Source organism: Panthera pardus, unplaced genomic scaffold (assembly GCF_024362965.1).
Source record: "Panthera pardus isolate Hobbes unplaced genomic scaffold, ASM2436296v1 HiC_scaffold_12, whole genome shotgun sequence".
NCBI lineage: Eukaryota > Metazoa > Chordata > Mammalia > Carnivora > Felidae > Panthera > Panthera pardus.
Window position 1 is genome coordinate 76622027 of NW_026526677.1, and position 23962 is coordinate 76645988.

At 38.7% G+C, this 23962-nt stretch overlaps 2 protein-coding genes across 9 annotated transcripts in view; one reads left to right on the top strand and one right to left on the bottom strand.

Moving 5' to 3' along the window:
- Positions 1 to 3209: 3209 nt before the first annotated feature.
- On the bottom strand, positions 3210 to 14315 carry CWC15 (CWC15 spliceosome associated protein homolog). Of its 6 annotated transcripts, none has more exons than XM_019450143.2 (7): positions 14203 to 14315; positions 12788 to 12926; positions 12191 to 12303; positions 11236 to 11324; positions 9465 to 9578; positions 5310 to 5428; positions 3210 to 4102 (listed from the first exon to the last, which is right to left on the bottom strand). In XM_019450143.2, the coding sequence occupies exons 2-7, from the start codon at positions 12916 to 12918 to the stop codon at positions 3973 to 3975; spliced, it is 696 nt and encodes a 231-aa protein (XP_019305688.1). In that variant the 5' UTR covers positions 12919 to 12926; positions 14203 to 14315; the 3' UTR covers positions 3210 to 3972. The 6 variants fall into 6 exon arrangements, with proteins under 6 accessions (XP_019305688.1, XP_019305687.1, XP_019305686.1 ...); XM_019450142.2 differs by having other exon boundaries at positions 14142 to 14243; XM_019450141.2 differs by having other exon boundaries at positions 14127 to 14237.
- KDM4D (lysine demethylase 4D) overlaps positions 14113 to 23962 on the top strand; it is a 34196-nt gene continuing 24346 nt past the window's right edge. Inside the window, exons 1-2 of one of the 3 annotated variants that reach the window (XM_053900224.1) lie at positions 14113 to 14759; positions 16356 to 16449. The gene's annotated coding sequence lies outside the window, so the exon portion shown is untranslated. The remainder of the gene's footprint in view (positions 14760 to 16355; positions 16450 to 23962) is intronic. The other 2 variants (XM_053900223.1, XM_053900225.1) reach the window with 2 other exon arrangements.

Genomic DNA, 23962 nt, shown 5'->3' on the forward strand with positions numbered 1-23962 from the left:
CGGGCCTTGTCTCAGTTCTTCTCCTCATCCCTAGCCTTTTGTGCCCTAGTGGTCTCCTGGAAGTACACGCTCTCTGAGAGTGACTAAGTCCCAGCACTTACTTAACTCACCTTCTGGAAATAGGCCTCTGGGACCAGGAGTTAGAGTTTCTTTTTGTGTTGTTGTTTCATTTTTTTTTTTTAAGTTTATTTATTTATGTTGAGGGAGAGACATAGACAGCGAGCAGGGGAGGGGCAGAGAGAGAGGGAGACAGTATCTCAGCACCATTGGCAGGGAGCCCGATGCAGAACTCGAACCCACAAACCTGAATCGAGATCAAGAGTTGGACACTTAACCGACTGAGCCACTCAGGCGCCCCAAGGAGTTAGACTTTCAAGGACAGGTGTGTGTTGAGGAAATCCCAGGATGCATTAGAACACTTCTTCTGAAGTCAAAAGGTTATTGAAGCACCTGCTCCTCTTACCTTCTTCCCCGGACTCTGGCACATACAGAGATGGCTGAGCTCTGGGAGGGCTGCTTCCAAGTAGTCTGGGGCCTTTAAGAGCTATTTCTTTGCCTCTTTCTCAAAAGAGAGGCGGCTCAAAAGTATGGTTAGATGAAAAGATCACCCTGGAGAGAGAACAGGGCAGATGCCTCTCTTGGGAGAGTGAACATGACAGATTTCTCCCTCCCCTTCCTCCCCCTCCTCATGTGCCTCTGACAGCTAGGCCAGGCGAGAGCCCGACATTCTCAAACGAAGAAAAACACCTAAAACAGTTTTGATATAGAAAGATCCCTATGGCTAAGATGTAGCAGGGGCCTCTACGGGAGTGTGATTTAGAGAAGGGGTGAGAGCCACCTCCCCACAATACCACAAACAAAATGGCACCCAACATTCATCGAAGGGGGAGCCCAAGGCCGGTCCTGTCTTCCATGTTCCACAGACTTTGCCCCGTGAAGGGGGGTTGGGTTAACACGTGGGTCATCAGAAAGGCCGGCTGACCTCCTCTCCCTTGCTCCACCCCCTCCTCCTCAGAGTGGTATCATCTAAGGAGTCCTCCTAAGTAGCTGTCTCAGAGACAGGGCACACCCCACCCCACTCCCGCTCCCTGGTGCTGGTGCTTCCAGTCTCCAGGGGACACGGACCCAGGAGGGCCTGATCCTGTGAAGCCAGGAGCATGAATGAACGGCCTCTAGTATTTTGGTGCAGAAATTTAGTCTTGCTAAGGAAGTGGGGCACATGAATTGACAGAGGTAGAGTCAGAGCTGAGCAGAGGAGGTGCCTTTTCAGTATTCTTTTTTTTTTTTTTTTTGTTTACCTATTTTTGAGAGACAGAGAGAGAGAGAGAGAGAGCAGGGAAGGGGCAGAGGGAGGGAAGGAGACACAGAATCCGAAGCAGGCTCCAGGCTCTGAGCCATCAGCACAGAGCCCGACGTGGGGCTTGAACTCACGAATGGTGAGATCATGACCTGAGCCAATGTCAGACGCTTGACCGACTGGGCTACCCAGGTGTCCTTAAGTATTCTTAAGATAAGCCTCTATTCCACTGGAGTGTCTGTCACTAGGTTTCTGATCCTAGCAACCAAGCAAAAGCAATTACCGTATCTCTTGCCCAACCCAAGCTCTGATGAGTTAGGGAGTCTCTTAATTCAAAGTGAGACCATGAATAGAACAATAGGCTTTCTATGTTTTAGCGACCCCTGCTGTATGCCAGCATAGAGAACATGTAAGACATCCCTACTATGTACCTGCCAGATACCTACACCTCAGAACATTACTCAGTTCCCACCAAACTCCCTTATGACTGTCTCACTGCTATTGTTTCGTAGGTGAGGAAAGTCGGGACTAATTAACATGAAGAGACAGTCGAGCCTAGTAATTAAGAGGATGGGCTTTAAGAATAAAGACCGTTCTAGGTTGGCATCTCGCCCCTACCCCCTTAAAGGTTTAGGACTTTGCTTTTAAACTTCTCTTATAAACTTCAATTTCCTTGTCTATAAAACAGGGAAAATAATGCCTACCTTTCACAGGGAGCGGTGTCTATTAAATGAACGCAGTACAAGCAACCTTCATGAATACCATGTCAAAGCCTGAAGTGACAGACCCGGGCTTCACGTCTAGGTCCATCTGGCTTCAAAGCCCTGGTCCGCACTCAGCATGGGCCCTCAGAGGGATAAAAGGTCCCTCAATGTTTTCCAAGATTGCAAGGCATCAGAACTAAGAAGACTGTTCCCTGCTCTGTAAATCTGAGAGCTGACACCGAAACATTAGGTTTCTTGCATCCGACTCAGGTTACACAACCTGTTTTACGCTGGGAAACTATAGTCAAAAGGGGAATGAAGACATCGAAATGACGTTTACTCCGATTCTTCCTGAACCAAACAGGGAATCTGAAGTCAGCACAGGCTGTGGTAAGGGTGCACCTACATCAGCCCCAGTGCGGGATCCGCCTTTCAGATGCTAAAAAATTAAAGCTTTTTATGATTCAGTGCCCCCCACCTCTTTTCCTTCACTTTGCCCAGAGTCCCAAGACTAGTTTTGGGAATCTAAGGTCTTTCACATCACATCTAAAAGCACATTTTCATGTAGTTTGAAGGCATTCATACCTGTATTACCTTTGATGCAGTCATTTGGCCTAAGTTTCATCTTCATTTGGAAGCCCCCGGGACTTCCTTCGTATGTAACAGTGGTGCTATTTAGAAACTTGAAAATGAATGTAAAGGCACTTTGTAAATTGTAAAGCTGGAGATATTTTAAAAATAGGGCTTTAAATATTAATAAAGGGTTTAAAAAACCCCACTAATTGAAGCATTCAAAATTTTGTGTAAATAGATCAACTGGAAAAAAATGCACAGCATGAATGTGGAAACCTGGGCCCCATTTCCAGCTTTACTCCTGGCTCAGGCTACATACAACCCGTGTCCAAGTTTCCACTGGGGAAATGCTGGAGTAGTGAAAATGCTCTCAAAGGGTTGGAATAGTCAGTGATAAAAGCATGTTATTTTTGCTTTCTAAGTTTTATCTTTAACCTTATCGAGCTATCAGTTACAACTGAAGAATCTTAGGACGGAGTCTCTGTAAATGGCTCCATTTCTGATCCCAATTTTTCCACCAAAGTGACACCCTTAAATCAGAGCCCAGGCTTAGGGAAACTTAACTTCCCAGCTGTGTAGAGACGTTCCCACTTCCCACGTACATATCCTCGAAGGTAACAAACAAACAAACAAAATCCTATTTCCAAAGGTTTTATTTCATGTACTGTTTGCTGTTTAGAACTTTCCTATGCTCTGCATCCTAAAGTCGATCAGTGTGCAAACTCTATCTCATTCAAAAGAGACATGGCCGTTGAGTATCCAGGAAAACACAGGTGAGTGCCACATGCTCACTGGGCATGCTTAAGGAGCTGTTTTGGGCCAAGAGAAAAAGAAAGGAGTGCTTGCAGAAGCGAAAGATACCACATGCACCCTCAGACACACACTCAGGGAGCTTAGAGGTTGAGGACACTCTTCTATACCAACATGTGGGCCAAAACAGAATTCTTTTCATCTTCCATCACGCTTTTAAAAAAGCAGAGAAGACATTACACATTAACTGACCTTAAATCAATGTCAAAGAAATGAGGAGAAAAAATTAATGCACAAAGAATACAATTCACAAAACAAAATATGCAATGTTTTAAAAGCTGCATACATTTCAACAAAAAAGATGGGGACACAGATTTGGTTATATAGATTTTTCAAAATATTTATTATAAGAAGGCTCCCTTTCCCATATTAAAAGGAAAACATATGACTGGAAATATTCCAAGAATGGAAACTAGGTTAAACCAATTCCCAAGTCCTTATCAAATAATGGATCCATAAAGGAGAGTATATTTTGGAACTTAAAATTAGGGAAGCCTATGCTTAATGTAGATGGGGAAAGAGAAAACAGAACAAAGTCAGAATGATCGTTTACATTTTACAGTCTTTAATTAAGCACATAAAACTGTACTATTTAATATATTTCTCCATGAACTTTTTGTGAAATTCAGATCGCAGTGTATCATTTACAAATCTTTTGTCTTTCTTCTGATCATCTACACCTTTTGCACAGTTCTTGAAAACAACATCATCATCCCACCTAAAGGAAAAAAGCAAACAGAACACTTACATGTCTGTATCAGGAGACATGAAAAAAGTGAGTTGCAAAGCTTAGTCATTACCCAGAAATATGCTCAACATATACATCATCTGATGCAGCAATTACACCCAAAAGAATAAAGTAATTCTTAATAGGTTGTAATTTTGCTTTATTACAGCAGGAAAGGCAATTCCTATTTAGAGCATACATTCTTATGACTTCTCCTGTATGAGAAACTCTGAGTTAAAAAGCAGAAATACACCGGCTTAATTGCATAAATATTTAATGTTTTCAGGTCTGAAACAAAGAGGCAGCACTGGTATTACCCCTGGTTACTGTAGATGGTTCTAGATGATAATAACTGGTCAATTTACTATAGTTCGGATTACCAGATTTTATGCTCTTTGATCAGTTACCACTTAGTAATCATCCACTATAGTATGTGCATTTTATGGCAACAAAAGAAGAAACTACTGGGGTATAACCAGTAAGGCTCATGTGCTGGCCCATGTCCACCTGTCACTGCTAGAGTAAAGAATATTCTGGGTGACCCTCAGAAGAGGGACAGAGCATGGGGAAGTGTGCACATGGATTCCTCCTGTAGCTTTCCCCCTTATGACCTGGCTGTGGCTCTGTTAGTCATGAGGACAACTATATGCAGAGTCCTCTGTGTCCTTCTGGCGAGTCTCTGAATGTGAAGGGTGAGCTTGGGACTCTTCCCACACAGATCTAAAATGTAACTTCTGTAGGGCCAATGGCTCAATGCACTGCTCCATCCCTAGCGCTTGGAACAGTACCTGGGGGCACCTGGGTGGCTCAGTCGGTTAAGCAGCCGACTTCAGCTCAGGTCATGATCTCACGGCTCGTGAGTTCAAGTCCTGCAGCGGGCTCGGTGCTGACACCTCAGAGCCTAGAGCCTGCTTTGAATTCTGTGTCTCCCTTTCTCTCTGCCCCTCCCCAGCTTGCACTCTCTCTCAAAAATAAACAGGCACTAAAAAAATTAAAAAACAACAGTATTTGGTGCACAGCTAGTTATCAGAAATATCTACTGAAAGTAAGTACATGTTCATTCCTTCTCCTTCTATCATTCTAATATCTGACGGAGAAGATGACCAGTGAAAAAGGGGTTTTTAGAGGCTTCACATAATATAGCTTGGTATAAAACTCCCAATCTGCAATATATATCCAACTCGTTAGTGTAAAGTACCTTCTTTTAACTTTGAAGTTGGCCTGAGGCTGGGATGGGCCAGTGAGATTAAGGAGAGGGTTTCCACTCAATATGTTTTCCATACGTATTCTTTCTTCTTCAGCTTTTTGTTCTTGTTCCTGTCAATGACAGAGGAGGGCTCATTTACTTACATTAATTCTGGGATCAATCTTCTTGCATAACTCCTATTTTAAAAGACTGTTAGGATTTTTATGAGGGAGCTGGAGTAAGAATCAAGGTAGCCTTTTTTTTTTTTTTTTTTTAAAGATGTAAGATATACCAGAAAAGTCTCACTTAATCCAAACAATTTGGCTTTTTTACTATAAGTATTTCATGCTTGTCATCATACATTCATTAGTCCGACTCTGAAATTCTAGAATGCATATTTAAACCTATTTTCTTTCTTGAAGTACACACAAAATTCATCGCTCATTCTAAGAGAATACATCAATAAATATATTCTAATAATTTCAGAATATATTAAACATCAAAAAGACACATTTAGCAAAACTATTACCCTTATTTTTAAAGATGGGCTATATATAACCACAATTAAAAAATAATTTTATTTTGAACTATTAACAATGTAAACTTGCAGCTCCAGGATTAGTGACAAGTTATTATTAACCAAGAAGTAGCTCCTAAAATAAAACAATCATGTAAAATCTTATATTCAGTTAACATGCATTTCTACTAATTCACCGCAGGTTTTTCCATTTTGTTCTTATCATTTATTGTTACTAACTCTCTTACACCTCTCATTCTTCATCAGCTACAAGCTCGTCCTTCTTCACTTTTAATTTAGCATTAACCTCTTTAAACCCAAATCACCCCGTTTCATTCTTAAAAATATAAAATGCCTAGAATTCTTAGCCATAGTAACTGCTGATCTATCTGTTCAGGCTATTTTAAACCAAAGATAAATCCTACTTTATTTATTGGATTTTGGGGATGACAAAAATTAATCAAGGAAAAAGAGACTTTCAATTTAAAGTGAACCTAATAGTGTTTTATATCACTTTAAAAAATAACCTAATTTTTCATACAGGCTAATGATTATTTCATTTTAATATCCAAGTGTGAACAACAGATTTCATTTTTAAGAGGCCAAATAACTGGGAAGTGACAAGATGCAACTTTCAGGGAAATAAACAGGGAAATTACTTTAGGTCACTTTCAGACCTTAAGCAAACAAAATTAAGAGCATCCATCATAGATTAAGAGCAGACAGCTTTCTAAAAACTATGTATTTTTAACAAATTATATTGATGCTGAAAGTGAAAAGATATTTCCCTGAGATGCTATAAAAAAAAGAGCTCAAATATACAATGTATCCAACTTATAATAATAATGTATGTGATATGATAAAGTTCTGGCCATTTTATATCTGCATTATTTTTTCTTTCAGAGTCCTGGCTGATTGCCAAACACAGCACTGGAACAAAGGTGCCCACCCTTTCCATACTCAAGTACCAGGCACATTATGGTTCCCAAACATAGGCTAATAATGAGTAACAGCCTGCATATCGAATCCAAACTGCTCCGTTTTTATAAATAAAATGTTATTGGAACATGGATAGTCAACCTCATTCATTTTGGTATTGTTTGCAGTGGCTTCTGTGCTACAGAGAGCACTAGAGACTGCATGGTCTGCAAGCCTGAAATGTCCTGAAATATTTACCATCGGGCCCTTTACAGAAAGCTTCCTAGCCCCTGACATAGGGTGACTGGTTTGAAAATGTTATTTTGGGACACCTCAAAAACCAGCCACTAGAAAACCAGACAGGCAAACAGGAAAAAAAGAAATAACTGTCATTCAATCCCAAGAAACATCAATACATTTTTGTACAAAGACAGTAGATGAGCCCCACAAAATTCCAAGATCTTTGTCTAAAATGTTTATTCTTGGGGCGCCTGGGTGGTTCCGTTGGTTAAGCGTCCGACTTCAGCTCAGGTCATGATCTCACAGCTCGTGAGTTCGAGCCCTGTGTGGGGCTCTGTGCTGACAGCTCGGAGCCTGGAGCCTGCTTCGGATTCTGTGTCTCCCTCCCTCTCTGCCCCTCCCCTAGCTCGCATTCTGTTTCTGTCTCTCTCTCAAAATAAACAAACGTTAAAAAAATAAATGAAATGAAATACAATTATCTTTCCTAACGGTCAACCAACTATGTCTCTTTACATATCTAGAGCTGTTAGGCAAGCTGAAAGATTCCGGAATAGAACAACTGCCCTCTAGTGGTGTGCAAGTGATATCAGGAAAGTTGTTATAATTCTTTGATTTTTAAAAATTAGATACAATTATAGGCTATTATGGGAATTATGCCAAACTTTGATGAGAACTATCCTTAAAATATTCTTCTTCCAATTTGAAATCCAGCAATGTTCTACTTCCCTAGACTCCTCACGTGAACCCATGTCAGTCTTTTTCCCCCCTTTAAACAGAACAAATTCTTGGTTCAAGCTTGGTTCAAGCTTGCACAGAGAGAGGCTCATTAAAAAAAGCTGAGTTGTTTTGTTTGAAAGTGGAGGCAGATATCTTCATCTGAATGTCTCATAATGAATCAAATTCAACCTGTTCCAGAGTTCATCATCTCTTTTCTCTCCGTCTAAACACGCTCATCCTTCTGCCATCCCCTGTATTAGTGACTGGCAGCAACATCTCCCCAGAAACTGGGGGGTCATCGTGGCTGCCACATCTAATCAGCCACTTTATCTGGTCAATTTTACTTCCTCGACAGCTCTATCAGCATCTACTTGCATCTCTCAATTCCAATTCCTATTATGCAAAATTATCATAATTGCATGTGAGGATTACTGGAACAGCCTCCTCAATCAGTTCTCTCAATACAACCTCCATACCTCTGCCAGAGTAATCTTTCCAAACTGCGTATCCAATAATTTTATTATTCATGTTTCCCGGTGTTACTGAAATATTTCATAATAAAATAAACAAAAAAATAAAATGCATATCCAACCTTATCAATCTCCTGCTGAAATCAACTAGCTCCTCATGGCCTTCAAAACCCGAGTCCAAACTCCTCTAGCGCTGGCTTGTGAACCACTAAAGCTGTGACCTGTTCGAGCTCACCTGTTTCTTGTCTTATTTTTATTACTATGGCCAATTCATCCAAAGTTTACAAGTATGTACTATGGGGGCACCTGGGTGGCTCAGTCCGTTAAGCAACAGACTTCGGCTCAGGTCATGATCTCACGGTTCGTAGGTTTGAGCCCCACATCAGGCTCTGTGCTGACAGCTTGGAGTCTGGAGCCTGCTTCGGATTCTGTGTCTCCCTCTCTCTCTGCCCCTCCCCCCGCTCGTGCTCTGTCTCTCTCTCTCTCTCTCTCTCAAAAATAAATAAAATGTAAAAAAAAAATTTAAAAAAAAAAGTATGTACTATGGATCCTATGTAATCCTTGTAACTCTCACTGAGACATTCTTTTCTTTCACTGTATAAATGGAGAGAATATGGGGACCCAGAAGTTAGGTAAATTGCCCTAAGTTATATAAAAACTATTGACAGACTATATCAACATATGCCTGGAAAGAAGGCTGCAAAGAGGAGACAAAGATAGCCTCATTATATCCATGGGTTCTCGGTAGGCCATGATTATATATCGTATTCAACTTTGATTCCTCTGACACTTACTGGACAATGACTCAATGTCTGCTGAACATATGAACAAGTATGTGAACGAAGAGCAGACTGGTAGTATTATTAGGCATGTCTGAGCTATTTGGAAAGAATTTTTTTTTTTTTTTTTTTTTTTTATTATTTTATTTTTGAGACAGAGAAAGAGAATGAGCAGGGAAGGGGCAGAGAGAGGGGGAGACACAGAATCGGAAGCAGGCTCCAGGCTCTGAGCCATCAGCACAGAGCCCGATGCGGGGCTCAAACTCATAGACTGTGAGATCATGACCTGAGCCGAAGTCAGATGCTCAACCGACTGAGCCACCCAGGCGCCCCTGGAAAGAATTTTTAACACAACCAAGGAAGTTAGGATGTCACAAAAATAATAGGACTTGTAGACCTACAAGTGCTGTAATATCTAGACATGGCATGATTTCTAATACAAGATGATATTACTTACATCAAAAAATATTTCTAGTTCAGCACAGAACATGGAGAAAGATGTAAATACTTAGTATTTCCATTTTACCTTCCTGGCCTGCTCTTCAGCTCTTTCTTTTTTAATTTTTTCTAGCTCTGCAAGAAGAGCTGCAGTATCATCATCATCACTCTCCTCTTCAAAATCTTCATCTTCATCTTCCTCCTGAAAAAGAATGACAACGGCCCAGGAGATTGGAAAGAAAATGCACATTATTCATTTATTTTTCCATAAAAATCACACTTATCAAATCTCTGGGGCAGCGGTCAGTTTCCTGTTGGGGAAGATAAATGTACTTAAATATAATTAAAATCAACAAGCAACCAAAAAATAAAATAAAACCCCACAAACAAGCTTACAGAATACTTACTAAAATGTCCCTCATATGTTTGAGATTGTAACTTCAAATAGGGTAACAAGATATCTTTCAAATTTACAGGGTCAAAAGAGATTTTACATATGAAAATAGTTCTAAAATCAGAGAAGAAATACTACACTGATATACGCAGTACATATGTACACGGTGTATCACCCTGAGAGTCAAATAATTTTACTAGCTCAAAACAACTTTTAAGCTAGGAAGTAAGGACAATCAAAAGTACAAAAAAGGGCGCTACATTCTCAGAATAATTTCAAACAAACAGTTATTAAATCCCATTTAAAATTGGGTTCCCTTTATTTAATTACTGAGTTCACTACTGAATTCAGTCTGTCAGGTCTGGAATTAATTGTTGACATATACATTTAGTTTGATGCTCCCCACGAAAGGCCACTCATGTTTTCCCACTGTATGTAGAAAATTGCAAGTTAATTACAGACTATAGGGCCCCAATGAATTTTAATGTTAACTGAAGCACTAATTCTGAAAACCTTCCACTTAGATCGCTTCCCTTCCTAGGCAGAGGAAGCCATTAAGTTGAAGTGCACATCTAGAGAGGGCACCTTTGGTATCTAATGTGGAAAGGCCCCTGGGTTCAACTCTTGGGGGTGCTGACAGACACCCTAGGATGAGGAATGCCCTCTGGGGGTACAGAAAACATGGTCAACCTCCAGGATTTAGTACAGAGAATTCTTTTTTAGGGAAGCTTATTCTTTAATAGAGCACTTCCTTATGTGGTTCTCTGGAGATCAAACTTGCCCTTGAAGTTTGATTACTCTTTTTTTTTTTTTTCTATTTTTTTTTTCTTTTTCTTTTTTATATAATTTTTTTTTTTTTTTTTAACGTTTATTCATCTTTGAGACAGAGAGAGACAGAGCATGAATAGGGGAGGGGCAGAGAGAGAGGGAGACACAGAATCTGAAACAGGCTCCAGGCTCCGAGCTGTCAGCACAGAGCCTGACGCGGGGCTCGAACTCACGGACCGTGAGATCATGACCTGAGCCGAAGTCGTATGCTTAACCGACCAAGCCACCCAGGCGCCCCGAAGTTTGATTACTCTTGTGATTAATACTTTTTGTTTAAGAATCAACCATGGGGCGCCTGGGTGGATCAATCGGTTAAGTGTCCAACTCCTGATTTTGGCTCAGGTCATGATCTCACGGTTCGTGAGACCAAGCCCCGTGTCCAGCTCTGCGCGGAGCCTGCTTGGGATTCTCCCTCTCTCTTTCTGCCTCTCCCCTGCTCATGCTCTCACTCTCTCAAAATAAATAAATAAACTTAAAAATCAACCATAAAGCTTAACACTGATGTCAGGGCTACATGTGAATAACAGGAAGTAAATAAATACAGGTCACTTCTCAAAGTCAAAAAACAAAAAAAGCATTTCAGAAAACACAATAAAAAAATTATCACATGGAGATCAATGGAGGAAATAAAACATACATCTGTTAGAGGATCATCTGCATCAAGGTTGGCAGCAGGAATCTGGTCTAACCGAGGTTTCTTTGACACTGATGAGGAGGTTGTATGTTCTGGGGGAAAACAAACATCATTTAGCTTACTAAAATAAACACTGCATTTCTTGTAACATTTTAGGGACGTGTGGGCACAAAGAGCTTACAGGAACCACAGTGCCTGGAATGTGCCCTTGGTTAAGTATTTGTTGAATGAATTAATGAAAGTATTGATCTGAATAGGAGAACTATATAGCCTCTCTCGGGAAATTGAGGAAATAGTTTACATATACTGAAAATATAAAAAAGCTACTGTAACTGATGCCTGTAAATGCCTGCCAAAAACTAGCGATAAAACTAAGAGACCCTCATAGACAGAAACTTATGGGGCTCAATGAGTGTGGCTATTCTCAACAGTAAAAACCTTTATGTGAGGGGCGCCTGGGTGGCTCAGTCGGTTAAGCGTCTGACTTCGGCTCAGGTCACGATCTCGCAGTTTCTGAGTTCGAGCCCTGCATCGGGCTCTGTGCTGACAGCTCGTAGACTGGAGCCTGCTTCAGATTCTGTGTCTCCCTCTCTCCCTGGCCCTTCCCCTCTCGAGCTCTGTCTCTCTCTCAAAAAATAAATAAACATTTAAAAAAAAAGATTAAAAAAACAAAACAAAACACCTTTATGTGAACTGAAACAACAGCTACTAGATATCCCCAGGTCATCCTGTTCCTTCTACCACAGAAGCACAGATGGAATTAGAACCCAACCTCATCAGTGCTAATCTAATCGCTTAAGAAAGTGTTACTGATGTCTTAAAGCAAACAATATTTTAAACTGTTCACACCAATATTTTAAAGGCAAACAAAATACTGATCAGTTCCAATTAGAACATGAAATAAAAACCGTTATTGACCTAATTTCAGGAAACAAATGTCTGGGGGTAGTGTTAGTACCTCGCGTTGGACGATCTCTATTTTTTTCTCTGGCGGCAGCTCGCTCTCTCTCCTCCAGCTCTCTCCTGAAGTCACGGTTGCGAACCTCTTCAGGGGCATCCTGAGTGGTTTGTCTAAAGGAGAAACAAATGAGGGCAAAAATGTTACTTAGGCAACATGGATACAAGTTACATCCTTGTGATGTTTCCAATATTTCAAAAAGCACAAAGTGAGTCACACACATTATTTTCCCATAAGGCTGCAGATGAATTAAAATGTCTTTACTTTTTGTTAGCCATGTCATCTCAGGGCTCATTACTGTGACACTTTTAATCTCATAATGATTGGTGCAGACCGTGCACAGGCCCTCTGAGGTAACTATTACTGTGCCACCTACATATGGAAATTCCCAGTTAACAGCAATTTCTGCATCAGTAATATACAGTAGTGCATTATAATCAGAGCATAATTTTAATGTCAAATACTCTATTGCATTCTACGCCTATGAAAATAGATGACTTAAGCGATCAATCCTGAAACATGTTACAGTCTCATGACCATGCCATTTAACATTTTTAGTCTTGTTTTCTGAACAAGAAAATGAAAAGTCTTCGTTACCTATATTTTATCTTTGTATGAGAAGGTAGGTCTCTACTTGAATACTGCTTTGAGAGTTGGCTCAAATCACCTTCTCCTTTTCCTCTCCCCCCTCTCGCAGGTTCAAAAGTTGGCCTAGCTGCTGTTGTCATCTTTTATGCTTTAAAGAAAAACAGTATCCAGTTAATTCCAATATGATAAACTCTCATTGCATAAAGTATTCATAAATATCCATCCTTGTGAAATAATTTCCAAAACTCATTCTCCAAAATTTACCTAAAGAATCTCAAACAAAAGTTTTGAAGAAAACAAATTATGAAGCTCAGGGTGTATAAGGAATACGGCTTCTTAGGCGGCTCTTAGTGCAAAAAAGTCTCTCATGAAGATCTGAGTTTGTGTTCCTGTTCTCCTGTCTCTGTGACCTTGGCCAAGTCACCGGGCTTAAGTTTCTGTGAAATGGGCTAGATATCCCTCAAAGGATTATTATATGAGAATTGAAATGTCAAAGTCTTGTAAAATTTAGCACTGCCACGATTAACTTTTAAAAATTCTCAACTCAACATTACTCCACCAGACACCCTAACTAAACCTCGTACAACAGAAAATAGGCTAGTGACGACAAGAACAAAAATTACTTTAAAATCACTGACAAAGTTAGTGAGTGTCCTGGAGAAACGTGTGCTAAAGTTTAATGACGGTTACGTGGGCAAAATTCTCCGACAACCCTTTGTTGATCCAATTTTCTCCTACAGCCACCGTTATAAGTCAGATCTTTTGTAGGTTACAAAGCTCAAGACAGGACACTCCCCCCCAAAGGATTCTGATAAGCAAAACTCCGGGACCCATTCCTTGCGTTACTTTTGGTTTTGAGCTGCCAAGAGTGGTGCCTGGCAGATGTGGCTCCTAAAACCCCGTTAAGGGTCCGAAAAGCATGAGTGTGGGGACGCTGGGGGAACCGGTATACTGTTCCAGATTTTCAAAAAGGGAAAAGGGGTGTATGCAAAGGGAGAAACTGGGTTGTCTGCCGCTGGGGGCGCCGCCGCCTCCCACACACCCCCGGATCATCGTCGCTCCCACCTCCCGGGGGTTCGCCTTCAGGCTGTTACCAGAAACTCGCTGACTCTCCACCCAAGGCCCGATTCGCAGGGGGTTGGGGGGGTTGGAGGGGCGTGGACCCTATTTAACGCCGTCTGCAAAGCTGCCTTCACGCTGCGCGCTCCGCGGCCGGCCTGGGATTCGCCGGGCTCTACCACCGCCCGCTGCTCCGCGGCCTCCTCCGCCCGCGCCCGGTTCTCTACTGCCGACTCCTGCCGCAACCACCCTTTCCCGCCCCTCTCGGACAACAGAGACGACCTGCTACCCTCCTGCCGCTCACGTCGGCCGGGGTCTAATGCTGCAGCCTCCGGAAATCATACAGGCACCATTACGACTCGTACCTCCCAGGAGCCTCTGCGCCCAAAGCCAGGGGCCAAGACCCGGAAGCAAACCCTAAGCTCTTTAGTCGCAGTTTAGAGGCGGAGGCAGAGACCAATCCGCAGCAGGCAAGGTGGAAGTCGGCGTGACGACAGAAAGGGGCGGGGCCGAAACGGCCCAGGGGGCGGGCGTTTGAAATCAGTGCTTTAGGGTAGACCCTAAACATCATTTTATACCTTCGAGAACCAATTACTTAATGTCTCTTCCGTCTTTCCCTTCCCCGACCCCCTCCCAGACTCCTTCATTCCGGTGCTGCGTGGACGGAAAGCCCCGGGTAGCCGACACCACGTCCCCGGCTAGCGAGAGAGAGCGTAGAGAAGGATTACACCAAACTGTTTAAATCCAACGGCTCCAGCTTCCTCTCTCCTGAGCTAGACCCAACAAGCCTAGAGAGTTGGGCTACGGAAAAACTAGTGTTTTCATTTAATTGGATATGAAGAAAGAACAAATATGTACGGGGGCAACCACGATCTTTATAAAGGTACCATTCCTGCAAAAATATTAGTCTGCAAAAGCAAAGGTTGTATTCGTATTGTTTGTTAAAATTTCTATTTTTTAGAAAAGTCTAAGTTCTAGTGGGAGGGGAGATGTCACTATTCGAGATTCATTTATGAACCCGATTACGAGCGTTTAGAACGGTGGGCCCAACTGCCAGAAGCACGAGATGCAGTTATAAGATGGCTACTCAAGCGTTAGGTGAACTTTTAATGAGACAACGAACGAGACGGGGGGGGGGGGGGGGGGGGGGGGGGGACCTCAGCAGTCGTCTTTCCTCCCTTTCCCAAGAAGCACTCTGGGAGCAGGGCTCTCGTTTGCTTAGCCCATATTGGTATCTCCTCACTTAGTTTTTGGCCACAGCAGATACTCAATATTTATTAAACAAATGAAAATTCAGCTCCTCCAACTTGGTTTCAAATGTAAAGAGCTCATTAAATTGAACATTAAAAAGCTTTATTTTCGGAACTCTTTCTTTGAAACTTATAAATGAAAAAAAGTAAAAAAAAAAAAAAAAAAGCCCCTTATAAAGTTCAAGATGAAGATCTTAGTTCTTAATGGAGGTGTTTCTCCCCTAGTTTTGCACATCTCCGTAAAGGACGCTACCATGTATGAGTTATTAAACCCAAATCTTGAGGATCCTAATTGAATTCCTTTTTCTAAACCCTTCACATTTAGTTTATTTGCAAGACTTGCCAATTTTACTTCCAGAATGATACCCCACATTTCATTCCACTGCCACTACCCTAAGTCTAAGACACTATTTTTCACCGGCATTTGCAATTGCTCCCTAATGCGTCTTCTTGCTTCCACTTTTGTCCAACGTACAGTTAATTTTGCATGTAGCAGTGAGAGTGACCTTTGAAAATTACAAAGCAGGTAGTTAAGTTACTCTCCTGCAGAAAAATCCACTGCACTTAGAGTAAAAGTCAAATTCCTTAATGCGACTTGAGACCTCGTGGAGTCTGGTTCCTGCCTAGCTCCTTGACTTCAGTTATAATCAGACACTTCTTACATATTAAACTTTAGCCACAGCCAACAGGGCGTTTCTGTTTCAGAAACGAGGGTAAGGTTCCTTTGTACTAGGTTTTCTCTGTTGCCTGTGCCCCAAGACGACTGTTAACATCCTTCAAGTCTCTGCTCAAATGTTACTGTGTCAGTGAGGCTTTTCCCTGACATCTTCTTTGTCACCCCCAAGCCCCAAACATGCAAATACCGTCACATCGCCCTACTTTTTTTTTTTTGTAGTACCAAATGCTGCCAAATTTATTCTGCCATTGTTTTTTCGCCTTGTTTTTTGTCTGAGAGGCAGTATAGCAGAGTCGTTAAGAGATAAGGGATCTATAGCCTGTCTTGGTGCTAAATTCCAGGTGTGCCTTTGACTAGCTGTTTAGCCTTGCCCTAAAGGGAAAGTTATTTTCCCTTTTTGTGCCCTCAGTTTCCATTATATAAAATGGGGATAATTCTAGTCTTGACCTCCTATTGTTATGATAAGGATTAAATGAAGTAATACTTGTAAAGTGCTTAAAACAGTCTCAGCAAACAGTACTTGCTAAATTAATGTTAGCTATTATTATTATTAATATTATTTTTATTATTATTGTCTATCTTCCTATATTAGAACGTAAGTTCCAGGAAAGCAGGAACCTTGTCTCTCTTGTTCACTGGTGTATCCTCTGCATGTAGAACAGTGCCTGGCACATAATAGGTGCTGAGTAAGTATTTGTTGAATGAATGAATGATTGATGCACTATGAAGTGGAGGAAAGAAGTAACAATGACAGGGTGGTGACACAATTATAGATAATACCCCTGGTTTCTATATCCCAGCTGCCCTTATCAGCCCTGAGTCAATCACCCTGATTCCTTTTGCTCTTAGCCCACCACCATGGGCTAATCTTTGGATCACCATGATTAAATAACCACCCCTGTAATTCCATTAACACCCACATACAATATCATCAGTCCATGAAGTTAAAAGCTTTGACCTAAATGGTCTGAAAGTAGTAATTAGAAAACACTAAAAAAGTGTTTGCTTAAGTGATTTTAAAGTACTGATAAATGAAACCAAAAGCTTTTGACTTAAGTGGTTTGAAAGTATTAGAAAAAAAAACCTAAAAGCAAGTTTACTAAAAACTTAAAATATACCTTATCAGTTACCTTTGCTGGCAAAAGTCATATATAACCTCCCAGGAGTTCTCATTTTAAGCCCATGACCACAGAAATCCAGTTGTGCCTCGAATTCTGCCTGCCAAACCTCTTATGCTCCTCTAATTGCTTATTTTTCCACTCTGCAATGATATGATTTCCTACAGTCCCCTCTTTCTTCAAATCTACACACCCTTTCCACCCTCTTTTCCCTTCTCATCCTCTTTCCCAGGAGTGGATGATCTTCTGACTTCTTGCGAAAACAAAAGCTCTTAAACAAGGATTTCTCACGTGCCCTCCAGCAGATCTACCAAACTGCCCATGACTGTGCCCATTACCCTCAGCTCTCTATGGGTTAGTAGACATGAGATGACCTAAGCCCCCTCCTTTGTGGTCTGGATCCTAATCCCTCCAACCTTCTTTGTAACTGACATCCTGCTGTATTTCTTATCTCTCATAATCTATGAATCAATCCATTCCTTGTAGATCATTCTTAGCAGGTTTTGGATACATGTAGTAGATCTTAACCTTTAACAATGCTCCTTCATTTTAATATGACAAAGGCAGTATTTTAATTCAATGTGTAAGGGATATTTTACATAATAACTATGACTGTAAAACCGACTCTTGTGGCAGGATGTAATGTGGAGTTCTAGCTTCAGAATTTACACAAATAGTATGTCCTATTGAATTGAATATCCAAAAGGAAAAAAGAAACCATAAATATCTAAGAAGAAACCTTAAGAGACTATTTCCACAACCTAGGGTTTGTAAAGACCTTTTGAGCAAGGCAGAACACCTAAGAGCTGTGCAAAGAGTAAATGTAAAACTTTATCTATATAAAATTTTTATTTTATTAAAGAAGGTGCTTAAAACAAAGTCAAAGATAAATGCTAGATTAACAGGTGAATTTTGTAATACCTATAACGTAAAAGGTTACTACTACTATACATAACAAGATACAAACAACCCAATTAAAAAAATGGGCAAAGAATATAAACAGGCCATTCAGAGATAGCAATTCCAAAGAAACAATAAACATAAAAGACACACAACCTCCCTATTAGGAAGATGAAAGGAAACTAATAATTACCACATTATAGTATCAGATTGGCAATAATTTTGACAAATTAACAAGACAATTGGATGGGATTGGGAGAAAAGGGGATCCAGCTAGACAATAGGCATTGGCTCCTGATTTCTCTCACAGTGAAAATAAAAGGTGCTCACGGTGACCTACAAGACTCTCCCCTACATGACTGATTTCCTCTCTTGCTCATGTCTCTCTAGGCTACATCCCTTCCTGGTGTTATGTGATCATATCTCCTGCCTTAGGGTCCTTGCAGTAGCTATTTCCTTGGCCAAGAACACTCTCACTTGTCTTATTCAGGTGTAGGTTTAAATGAGGTCACCCAAACATGACAGTCCTATTGAAAGTTGCAACCCTCCTCCCCGTTGGTCCCCCAGCATTCTGTTCTCCTTATCTCCCTTATCCTGCTGTCCTTTTCTTTTTTACATAGCATATGTCCTCTTCCATGATCCTATATAATTTAGATATGTTTATTATTTCTTTCTCTACTTATTCCATGCAGTATATAAATTCTACAAGGGCAGAATCTTTGTTCATCCCAATGATGTAAGCCAAGCACCTAGAACAGTGCCTGGCACCAAGAGATGCCCACAATTTTTTTACAAATGAATTAATGAATGAATGGATGGATGGATGAATGAATGAGTGATTGAGTGAGTGAGTTCACAGGGAAAGAAATCACATTTTGGTATAAAAAGCTATTGCCTTAATCTCTTTTATATTTTAAAGGAGAGAAAAGTAATTTAACATTCTGCTAGTCTGGAAATAGATTTGAAATGAAGATACACCAAGACCCAAAAAGATTTCTTTTCAGGAAAGAATCACTAAATGAAAAATCCTGTGACTCTCAGGCTCTATAGGCACCATCAAAATTCTAATTCAGTCAGCCTCACCCCCATCCAGTCACAGCTCTAATTTAATCCAACCTTCTTTCAATTCCTCCAATTCTAGTAAACCCTCTCATTTTTACAAAGTTACAAAATGTGAAAATTTTGCTTGAAAATGTTTCTTTGAAGCTTTGAATAAGAAAATGAAGAAAAACCCCCAGTGGTCACAAGTCAGAAATCACGTTAAAACAAACAAACAAACATAAACAATGGCATCTGTTTAAACTGTTTAACTTGAAAATGCCCAATTTTCTAAGATAAAAAAAACAAACTGGTCCTTTGTTTTGACAAGACTAGATGCCCTGAAGCCCAGAGAGATGATTTTCTGGAGACAACTTCAGAATGCAATTTGTGATGGTTCAGGCTAGATTACTGGATAATAGTGTAATTTTAACACCTTTTACTTAATATGAGCACATGGCTACCTCATCAGCTGGCCAGCCCGTAATTACCAAGACAATTAAAAACAAACATATTAAAAAAAAAAACAGTTAAAACTAAACAACTGATGTGGGGAAAATAAAGAGACAGACATACTGGGCAAATTCTAAGCAATGCCAACAAAAGAACTGTAGCAACATTATCAAAAGTATTTTGGGGGTACTTGGGTGGCTCAGCTGATTAGGCATCTGACTCTTGATTTTGGCTGAAATCATGATCTTGCAGTTCACGAGATCAAGCTGTGCATCAGGCTCAGTGCTGACAGCTGGAGACTACTTGGGATTCTCTCTCTCTCCCTCTCTCTCTACCCCTCCCTCACGTGTGTTCTCTCTCTCTCTCCTTCCCTCCCTCCTCAAAAAATAAATATTTAATAAAAAAAAGTATTCTTTAAATAGAATAGCGTTAAGAAGGACATGAATAGGGCCATCCTATCATATCATAAAGAAAAATACTCTAGGAAAATATTTCCAATCATGAATATGCAACTAACTACGTAGTCGGGAAAAATATAAAGCAAAAATAAAGAATTAAAAGGAAAAACTGACATCCATAATTACAATGGGAATTTTTTTTAACGTAAGTTTTCTCAGATTAATAGATCAAGCAGACAAATTAACAACATTGAAGCATTGAGTACATAGATACATATGCTCATTGCATTTATATATGCATGTGTATTTATATATTATGTTTATATGTGTATAAAATCCTTGAAAACGAGAATACACATCATTTTTAATAAACATTGAACATTTACAAATTTTAATCAAATATAAAGCCCTCAAATTTCAATAAATGCTTATGTATTTCTAAATGATAATATTTAGTCTTGCCAATTTTTGAGCTTTATATAATGTTAAAAATGTTATATAAATGAATCATATGTGTTCATTGTGTTTTGCTTTTTTCCTTCGACTTAATGTATATTTTGTGTAGCTGTAGTATACTATGTGGAATTCCATCGTGTAAAAATACGCAATATGTGTTATTCTAATAACTATGCTTTCTGATGTGGGTGTCACAAATAATGCCACTATGAACACTCTTATAAATGTGCAGAGGTGTATGTGTGTACATTTTATTTATATATATCCTGTCAGCAGGGTGAGGGTTTTAGTTCCATACTTTCACCACACTTGATATTGTCCAACTTTTCAATTTTAACTCACCTGATAGATGATAGTAGTATCTTATTGAGGTCTGAATTTGCATTCTTTTGATTACTAAACAACATACATATGTTTAATGTCCATTTGGACTTCTTTTGTGAGGAATTGAGGTCTTTTTTTCTATTGATTCCTCTGAGTTTTTAGTACTTAGGTACCAGCTCTGTTGCTTATTTATGCTACATGTGTATTTTCCATTTCTTGACTCCTCCTTTTGGTATATTTTGATATACAAAAAGTCTTAGTATTTGGGTAGTTCAGCTGATCAGTCTTTTCCTTTCTGCTTTGTGCATGGTATTTATTGATTGAGAAATTCTTCCCTACTTGAAGTTATAAGAAATTCCTGGATATTACCCAAAAGTTTTATAGTTACAGCTTTCACAGTTCCACTAGGAATTCATTTTTGTGCATGCTGTGATAGAGAGGTCTTGAAATCTGGTAAAGCAAGCCATCTTATCTTGACCCTCTTTTATGAGTGCTGTACTATTCTTGGCCCTTTGTGCTTCAATATAAAATGTGAAATGTTATATTCTACAAAAATACTTTTGGGATTTTGATTAGAATAACATTGAATCTATAGATCAATATAAGAAGAATTGACAATTCTACACTATTGAATCTTTAAATCTATGAACAGTTATGTCTTTCCATTTATTTAGGTCTACTTCAATTGCCTCTAAGTAAATTTATATTATTTTCTTTTTAGAAAACTTGCAAGATTTTGTTATCTTTGGCCTTATGTGCCACTTAATTTTTAATACTATTGTAAATGGCATCTTTCTTAAATTTTGATTTCCTAGTTGTTGCTGATATATATGTTTTTTTATATATTGCTATTTTAAATTCAGAGACCTTGCTAAACCTTCTTATTAATTAAAGTAGCTTATTTATAAATCTTTTGGATTTTTCATATGTGCAGTGATATCTGTGAATAATGACGGCTTTGTTTCTTCCTTTCCAATCTTTCCCCTCTCCTCTCTCTTTTTCCTTGCTACCTTATGTTGGATAGGACATCCTGGGCAGTGTTTAATAAAGAAATCACAGGCATCCTTATCTTTTTCCTGATCAGAAAGGGAAAGCATTCAACTTTTACTAGTAAAGTGAAGGTTTTAGGTAGATGCACTTTACTCAATAAAATTTCCTTAAAATTTTTAGTTTGCTAAATGGGTGGTGGATTTTATCAAACACTTCTACATCTAGTGGGGTTCTCTTTTAGTTTGTTAATGTGTTCCTGTATGTATTTATTTAACTATCAACCTTTCATTCTTAGAATAAACCCACCTTGATCCTGATGAATATATTGCAGGAATCAATTTACTCAAATTCTATTTAGGACTTTTGCATCTATGTTCATAAGTGAAATTAGCTTGTTATGTTCCTTTCTCATAGTGTCCTCATTAGAGATTTGTGTAATAAAATGTGTTGGAAAATATTCTTTTTTCTGTTCTCTGAAAATTTGTCTAAGGTTGACATTGTTTCTTCTTTGAATGTTTGGTAAAATTTGATGGTTAGACCATCTGGACTTAGAATTTTATTTGTGAAGAGAGTTTTGAACTACTGTTTCGGTTTTCTTGATGTTTATAGATATACTCAGTGCTCTATTTCTTCATGTGTCAATTTTGCTATTATGTTTTTCTAAGAATTTGTTTCATCTGAATTTTAAAATATATTGGCTTAAAGTTATTTATTCTGTCTTTACTTATTTTTTAAATATCTGCAGCAGTTACAGTGATGATCTTTTAATCTTTCCTGATATTGGTCACTTGTGCCTTCTATTTTTGGTCTTTGCTATTTTCATCAGAGGCTTTCGATTTTATTTGACTTTTCAAAAAAACAACCTTTGATTTTGTTCATCCTCTCTATTTTATATTGGTTTTCTATTTCATCCATTTCTGGTTGTATTTTTATTATTTTATTTTTTCTACTTTCCTTGCTTTTTTCCTAAATTTCTGAAATGGATGCTTAGCTCATTTAATTTTTCAGACTTCTTTCTTTTCCTTTCTTAGATATTTATTTAAATATATAAATCTTCTTTTTAATACCTTTTATTACATCCCACAAGATTTGAAATGTAGAATACCCCCCTCTAATTTAAAGTATTTTCTAATTTCCATTTTTCTTTCTGATTAAAAGTTTGTTTAGAAATTTATTTTTAATTTTATAAAATTTGGGATTTGGGATTTGGGTGTCTTTTTAATATTGATTTCTAACTTTGTTGTTTATAATTATGGCCTGCCTGCTTTTAGCCCTTTAACATTTGTTAAAACTTGTTTTCTGGCCACAGGTTTATGGTCAATTTTGTAAGGTTTCCATAGGACTTGAAAAAAAATTCTATTCTGTATTTTTGGGAGTACAAAGTTCAGTATATGACCATTAGGTCAATTTTTAGATTTCATTGCTCAAGTATTCTATATTTCTTTACAAATACTTGATCAATTAGTAGAGTCCTGGTCCTATTTTTCTTGATTCCCTGTCACTCTCAAAAGTGTGTCAGATTGGTGTTAAATGATATGATGTAACTTAAAGTTTAGAACCACTCTTATTAAATTCTGAAATGAATGTAGAATTTCTACTAATCAGTCAACATTCAGTATTTTACTGGAGATCATATCTAATTATATAAGACTTCCATTCCTGCCCAGCTTCCAAAAAAAAAAAAAAAAAAAAAAAAAAAAAAAAAAAGAAAAGAAAAGAAAAAAAAAGAAGCAATGACTACTGGAAAAGAAGAGATATGAGTTTTGTATTTTTTTCAGAAAATATCTATATGGAAAAGTCTAGAATCAATGGTCAGGCTGGTTTAACTAATAGGAAAAAGAGGTGTAAAGTTTGAAAAGAGATGTAGATCAATAAATAATGAAAATTAATAGAAAAATGTCTATCATAATACACTCAAAAAATTAAGAAGTTCCTAAGAATATATCTAAGGCAACATATACATTATCTTTATGGATAAAATTTTGAAGCTTTATTGAAATACATATAAGATCTGAATAAATGGAGGAATACCAGTTAGTGAATGGGAATGCCCAGTATGGGAGGTATGTCCACTTCAAGTTTTTCTTTAACTCATGCAATTTCAGTTCAAATCAATAATATTTTTGTGGAACTTGAAAAATTTATCCTAAAATTAATACTGAAGTTTAACTCTACTAATCTACCCAAATTAATTCTGAAAAAGATGAATAAGCACATAGGGACTTGACTTACCAATTACCAATACTAAGCATAAAGCTATTATAATTAAATAGTATAGATTCAGCACAGAAATGGACAAATCAATGGACTTGAATGTAGAGTTTAGAAAGAGATCCATGTTTATATTGGAACTTGGCATGTGAGACTGGAAGATTCCAACTCAGTGGGAAAATGGGGATAGACAGATTTCTACAAACAACAGCAACAACCACCAAAACGACAATATAGATCCCTACTTCCCAACAGCATTCTAAATGGATGAAACAAAGAAAACAAAAGAAAATAAAATCTTTGTGACTTAA

Excerpts from the sequence above, each read along its gene's own strand:
- CWC15 (XM_019450143.2), bottom strand. The coding sequence starts at position 12,918 with ATGACAACAGCAGCTAGGCCAACTTTTGAACCTGCGAGAGGGGGGAGA. Across the intron at positions 12,304-12,787 it reads CATACAAAGATAAAATATAG|ACAAACCACTCAGGATGCCC; the intron begins GTAACGAAGACT and ends TTTCTCCTTTAG. Across the intron at positions 5,429-9,464 it reads CTGAAGAGCAGGCCAGGAAG|GAACAAGAACAAAAAGCTGA; the intron begins GTAAAATGGAAA and ends TGTCATTGACAG.